The 7395-nt window shown below is 34.7% G+C and overlaps 1 protein-coding gene across 1 annotated transcript in view; it reads right to left on the bottom strand.

The window, feature by feature from the left end:
- NAALAD2 (N-acetylated alpha-linked acidic dipeptidase 2) overlaps positions 1 to 7395 on the bottom strand; it is a 59354-nt gene that overhangs the window by 16343 nt on the left and 35616 nt on the right. The window contains exons 10-13 of the mRNA XM_008589914.1: positions 7344 to 7393; positions 4241 to 4332; positions 2619 to 2709; positions 930 to 1194 (exon numbers count right to left, since the gene is read on the bottom strand). Of these exons, the coding sequence (XP_008588136.1) occupies positions 930 to 1194; positions 2619 to 2709; positions 4241 to 4332; positions 7344 to 7393 (498 nt within the window). The remainder of the gene's footprint in view (positions 1 to 929; positions 1195 to 2618; positions 2710 to 4240; positions 4333 to 7343; positions 7394 to 7395) is intronic.

Genomic DNA, 7395 nt, shown 5'->3' with positions numbered 1-7395 from the left:
TATACATCGTTATATCTCCCAAGAAATAGCGTAGTAGTTGATACATAGTAGGCACTCAGTACATATTTGACAATTTTGATATATACTAAGAATATGTACCCCATTTTAATAAAAGAAAATGGTGACCATAAAACAGTAATAATAGGTAACACTTACTGAGGACTAAGTGCCAGCCACCACTGCTTCTATATATTTCCTAACTGAATCTCCACAACAATCTCTGAAAAATGTTGTATTCTTTTTCTTTTTCTTTTTCTTTTTTTTTTTTTTTTTTTTACCATTTCACTCATAAGAAAACTGACACAGAGAGGTTAAGTAACTTTCCCAAGGTCACACCATGACTAAATGGTAGAGCCAATATCTAAACCAGGCATACTGCCGCTTCCAGAGCCAATGTTCAACACTATTATGCTAGCTACATTATATTACTTATACATACATATATATATGAATAAATTCTTAAAAGGAAAAATAATATGATTATTTTACATATATAAAAAATACATAATATAATGAAATATATATTTCTTAAAAAGAGAATGCTATGACTATGTAAAAAATCCTTTATGTAGAAAAATATTAAAATATATATACAATAATAATAATAATACGTAGATATAGTGGAATTGGTGGTTTTCTCTACTTTTCAATCTTTTTGTAATATTGTTACATTTTTCTAATATTGTTCCTAGACAGTAAAAATGCTTTTAAAGGCAGTATTATAGGAAAAATATTTATTAACTCAATGTTTGTAGCATCAACTCAGCCATAATGAATTCATCGTACACACATCAGATTAAATCATATTCTTCAATAGGTGTTTGTTTAAAGTTTTTATCTAGAAGTCAGAATTAGTAACTGAGGCAGGGAAATAATATTTTAAAGCTCTACCTTAAAGATTATAAAATATCTACCCAATCATTTCTTACCAAATGATACTCCGTGGTCTCTCAATTGTTGTTCATGTTTTTTGGATAAATTGTAGATACTTGTTGCATAGTTTTTCAAAGCTTTAGCATAGTCTTGAATATTGAAAGGAATGATTTTAGAGTCTGCAAGCTCATATACCAGTGCTCCTCGTAATTGAGCCACTGAAAGCTGTTTTTTAAATGTGGGGTCATAAAAATTCTCTACCAATTCAAATGTCTCGTAAATTGTGTGGTATACTGGGTAGCTGCTGTACTTATCTGTTTTCTGAAAAATATGGGGGAAGGGTGAGTATAAACAAACATTAAAAATTCAAGTTACAATATTTTACATAATCATAAAAATTACCATAGAAAAAAATACACTCATATTACACCCTGAGTTTTATCACAGTAAAACAAAAAAAAGTTAAAATCAAATTAACCAAAACACTACAGTCCCTCTCCTTCTAATTGTCTGCTTCTAATCTATGGTGGTCTTAGAAACTAGACAACTTGGGCCGGCCCAGTGGCGCACTGCTATAGTGCGCCACTTGGGAAGCGCGGCGGCGCTCCCGCCGAGGGTTCGGATCCCACATACAGACCGGTTCCCGCTCACTGGCTGAGCGGGGCACGGGAGCAACACCGAGGGTTGCGATCCCGTTGCCAGTCCCGGTCCAGTACGGGGGCGACATTGAGGGTTGCGATCCGTTGCCGGACACAGAAAAAGACAAAAAGGAAAATAAATAAATTTAAAAAAAAAAGAAACTAGACAACTTTATTCGAATTGATGACAGAGTATAAAAGTGAACAGGCCTTGTAAAAGAGTTAAAGCACATCTCTCATGTATTAAATGTAATGGGTGTTAGTATACAGACTTTATGTATCTATTTTGGGTTATCCTGGAGCTGTTTTTGCTTACTTCTTTGTTCTCAGTTGTATTCTGGATAGTCAGATTTGCAAGTGATGGGTATTACAAACAAGATGTTGGTGTATTGCAATTACGATTTTAAAACTGATTAAAGTCTGTGACTAATCTGTGTCTACTAACGTAATCTTAAATTTGGTTTATGACATAATTTATAACATATACAAGCAAACATAGTATATGTTGGTTATGTCCAAGGACATGCAAATCATCAAGATGTTTGAGACACAATGGTGCAACCCAGTCAGTGCACAGCAGAAAAGAGGATAAAACTAAAAATTAAGAGAAACTTGCTTTATTCCCTACCCAAGAGCCCTTGACTCAATGACAGGCAGAAGTGGGAATGTGAACACCTGCTACTGACAATAAAAAATCTTAGCCTAGTGTTCCCCTTATCCAAAATACATCTTTCTACTGCATTTCCCCCCCCCCTGCAGGAAAAACACATCAGATCCTGCAAGTCTAGGCTAGAAAATGAGATTTTCTAACAAATCCTGCATGGGAAAAGGATATGAACTAATTAGTACTCATAACCAGCTAAGTATCTGGCATTACTCTGTGAACTACAAACTCATTGGATAACCCTGGTAGTGAAATAGTCACAAAATAACTCAAATTACTTCCTAGTCCATCTACAAAGGGACATGCAGTCTATCTCTATCCCTGGAAGTATTCCCAGGCCACATGTCCACCTGGTGCCTGATGCCAAACAACTCAATGACAGGGTTCCTTGCCAAAAGAATGTAGATGAAATACTATATATTCAAAACGATAAAATGGCTTACCTTATTCTTAGTATAACGGGCTCTGCCTGAAGCAATTCCAAGTCTCTGAAAATAAGCTTCAAAATCACTTCCAGATCCCAGCTTATTGATTCTAGATGTAGAACATAAATACACACACACACACACACACACACACACACACACACACACACACACAAACACATACATAAATAATATAAAGTTAAATAGATGGAAGAATGAATCCTGTCCAAAAAATAGCAAAGAATTACATAGCACATTTATAAGAATTAGAAAAAGGTTAACTGCCCTCAAGATACTTTCTTATCATCTGCTGGAAAATTGCTGTGATAAACTTATAAATCTGCATTGAATACAACCAGAGTTGGGCAATGCCACCAAAGAGTGCAGCCTAGTGACAATGCTCTCTTCCATATTTTCAGCATTTATTTAGAGGGGCCCTGCACTCAGAGAACTATAGTCTAGTTAGAAAATTGCCATGAGGAAGTCTATATTTGAGATCATAAAGAATCTAAATGTGGTTTATTTCATTGCAGAAATAAATCTAATTACAACATATTTATTTGCATATAATTAAGAAACCACCATCTATCAATACATACATACACACAGATATACATATGACTACATATACATGTATGTACATAAAATGTCATGACGTGGAATTTTTTTAGGATACAATGGTAAGTCAGTAAGCCAGAATACAAAATTAAATATGCATTAAGAATATAACTATATGTTCTAAACAATGAGATTATTAGATGTGTTTTTGAGATGGAGACCTTGGATGTTTTTAAAATCTTCTTTGTATTCTACTTTTTTTTGAATAAGCATGTGAAACTTTTATAATGTAAACACATTTAAATTTTCACAAGGCTAATTTAGAATATGGAATGAAGCTATAAACTGCTACTGTCATCTTCTAGTACTAGGATTGTGGTGGTAAACACAAATTCAAGAAAGCTACTGTAGCATGAATAATAAGAGGTAAAAAATAGATTGATTACAGGTAAAGACACAATTTGATGGTTATTGATAATGTCTATTTATATATTAGGAAGCAAATAAACCATCATTTGTTTTTTACTTCATCATTATCACTTGAAGTTATACTATCTATTAACACAACTAATACATACCTAAACAAAAATTTATGCAAGAATTCAAGGAGGAATTGGTAAAGGGACACAAAAAATAAACTACATTGTATATTGATAAATTAAAATAAAATAAAAGTTTAAAAAATAAGTTTGGGTGGAATTGCCAGTATGAAGGGAAATAATTGGTGGATTGTAAGTAAGGGAGTGGTAATGTGGTCTGACTGAACATTTTATAAAGACCACTATGACAGCTTGGAGGGACAAGAATAAAAAAAAAAAAAAAGAATTCCAAATAATGACTAATAATGCAGCAAAGTAATTTTGACTAAAAGTTTGCAAAACTAGATCTGTCTGTGCTCTATTATAGGTTAAAAGACTTGGCTGTGCTGACTAATCAGCAAAACCAAGGCTGGACAGAGGAACTCTTTATTATCTTTACTCAAATTATTGATAAGGCATTTGAGAATTGCATGTCTGGAGAAACAGGGGGTAAAGGGGAATTCATTTATCCTATTGTAGAAATGATGCATAAAAGTAATTTACCTAGGAAAATCTTTATTTTCAGGTGAAGGGTCTTTTTCCAACCAGCTTTCATAAAGTGATCTATTCTCAAAACCATCATCAGGGCTAGAGATCTAGAAAAATAAATTAAATATAGAAAATTAGGGGCAGACACAACTAAATTTATGCTAATATAAAACCATATATTAGTAGTCATCAACTTCTACTTCTGTATTTGCATATATGTATCATGTTTACTTATAGAAAAATTTTTATTTTTGCAAATGGCAACAAAACATGTAGCACAAATTCTTGTTTATGATGCCTACCTGTTGTTAATTCTTCCATGTACCTTTGATGTAATTTTCTGCTTACTTCAATAAACTCTTTACTACAGTTTCAAATTTCTCACATATGCCATCACTTTAATGTTTGGCAGCATAGATTTCTTTAAGTAGGAAGACATTGGGGATAACTTTACATATAACATTTACTTTAAAGTTGCTTTTGTCCAAGAAGACCTACAAAGAGTCCTCAGGGCAGTAGAGGTAATATAGGTTAAGAAGCTGAGCTTGAATTTGTCAGTAAAAGTCCTGTTTTTCAGGGTAGGCTGGGGATGGTGGTGGAGAACTATTTATTATTTTAGAAAGTCTAACTACGTTTAAACAAAGTTGGAATTTTACGGACTTAAAACTCTTCATAACCTCGAATTTCTATTTGGGAATTTTAAGAGCTTCTGTGTATATATACATAAACATTTTTATTGCCTTCATTCAAAGTACGTTTACAAGTATACTTTTTTCCACTCTAAGAAGAGCAGGACCATGTGGTGGAAACATTCTGAAATGTGGAGTCAAATAGGTCTATTTTATTTATTATATTTTTTTATTTTTTTATTTTTTTTTGTCTTTTTTACTGACCGGTAACGGGATCGCAACCCTCGGTGTCACGCGCGTACCGGGGACCGGCAACGGGATCACAACCCTCGGTGTTGCGCCCGCACCACGCTCAGCCAGTGAGTGGGAACCGGTCTCCACACGGGATCCGAACCCTCGGCGGGAGCGCCGCCGCGCTCCCAAGCAGTGCACTTTCCAGTGCGCCACCAGGCCGGCCCCAAATAGGTCTATTTTAGATTTGGATTACCACATGTACTGGATGCATTTTATTTGTTTATAGCTCTGCTTTTTCAAAAATAGACCCAAGGCAGACCATAACTATGCAACTCTGAAAGCATTATAACTGGGCATATTGCTTCCCAAACTCTTTAAACCTTAGTTTACTCACCTGTGAAAATGGAGATAGTGATACATATCTTAATCTAAATAATCTCCTTTAATATCTTCTCTGATCTTTATACAGAGTTGGCTATTCCTACTTTTGTGCCACTATTCATTAAAAAATACTGGTTCTTGGTATGGACACAGATGAGCATTCACCTTGGTACAAAGGAGCACAGATGTAAAAATTTTGGGCCCCAAATTCTTATCATATCTGACATCAAAGGCAGAAGCCATCTCCCTAAGACAGCACAAATCATAAAGGCATCTCTTGAAAAGGGTTCTCCCATTAAGGATTTTCTTTACAGCTTGCTTTTAAATAAGATGTTTTTATGGAACATTCCAAAGAAAGGATCGAGAACATAAGCTAACCAAGATGATGAGAGTTGCGATGAGGATAATGAGAGGACTCTTATTTGGGAGAACTAGTTTGTAAATACACTAACAGTAAAAAGAGAGGGGCAATGGGCCGGCCCGGTGGCGCACTGCTACAGTGTGCCACTTGGGAGCGCGGTGGCGCTCCCACCGAGGGTTCGGATCCCACATACAGACCGGCCGCTCACTGGCTGAGCGAGGTGCGTGTGCAACACCGAGGGTTGCGATCCCGTTGCCGGTCCCGGTCCGGTACGGGCGCGACACTGAGGGTTGCGATCCGTTGCCAGTCATGAAAAAAGACAAAAAGGAAAAAAAAAAAAAAAAAAAGAGAGGGGCAAGATTAAGGAAGATTAGGAAATAATACCTACAGAAAAGTGACACTACTTCACACTGTTATCTAAAGCTGAACTTGAAGCAAACCTTTCTATAAGTAAATTCTATAGCAGGGAACTATTTAAATGAAGTACACAGATATTAAATAAGTAGATTATATAATTTTTAGAGATTCAGAGTGCTTTAGTTTGTAGAGTATTTTTTACATCTATAATTCATTTAATATTTTTAAAATTACTGTGCAGAATTATTTTCATTTTGCCTTTAGACTTCTTACTGTTTAATCTACTCATTACACTAATATAATAAACAACCTTTTTAGAAATTCTGCAATGATTTCTCTATCACCATATTTCTGAACTCCTTGGCCTATCTATCATGCCAAATTTCTTACCATCTTTCCACCAATGCCTTATGCTTAGGCCATACTGAGCTACCTACAGGTCAGTAAATAAGTTCTTTCATATGTATCTCCACATCTTTGTTAGGTACTATTTCCTATGCTTAGAATGCCTTCTTCTTTACTTCTATGTTTTCATTTGAAAGTCCAAGAATTAATTATTCTGTAACCATCCTCTTATGCTTCTCAATTTTCCCCAGCTACCTCAATATTTTAGATTGTCTGTTCCATAACTGTTCTCCAATATACATAGTATCAACCTTTCTAGTGAACTATAATTCCTCTTTTATATGTTTGTATCTTCTGTGTCTTTGGATTCAGTGACCTTGTACTTTTATCAATGTTGCTGCTAGAATTCATTTTACAGGGCCTGACACATACTAACCATGCAATGAATATCTGTTGAGAAAATGAATGAGCAGCTAAAGCAATTCTTGAACCCTCAAGGCTTTTCCATTTCAGCTCAGTGTTCTTTCTGCTATATAAAAATGACTGCCAGTTGAATACTATATGCTGTATACATTACAACTATGAACAATTATTAGTAAGAACTATTATTAGAACAAAGACACTGACAGTGCTATCTTATAGTTATGTCACATAAGTAAATACTATAGTAAAGATTTTTGTTTTGAATTGTTATTTACAAGTTAGCTATGTTCTGTTATCAGTTTAAAAATAAGTACCACTAAGGGGAAAAAAAGCGTTATTTATTTATCCATTCATTAGAAAACATATTAAGACAGATTTGCTTATATACCTCTTTTGTCAGTTTATATACCAATTGGTAAAGAAGGGGTGTACAGTCAACT

This window comes from Galeopterus variegatus, unplaced genomic scaffold (genome assembly GCF_000696425.1).
Source record: "Galeopterus variegatus unplaced genomic scaffold, G_variegatus-3.0.2 Scaffold5753, whole genome shotgun sequence".
NCBI lineage: Eukaryota > Metazoa > Chordata > Mammalia > Dermoptera > Cynocephalidae > Galeopterus > Galeopterus variegatus.
This window is presented reverse-complemented; position numbering and strand designations above follow the sequence as displayed.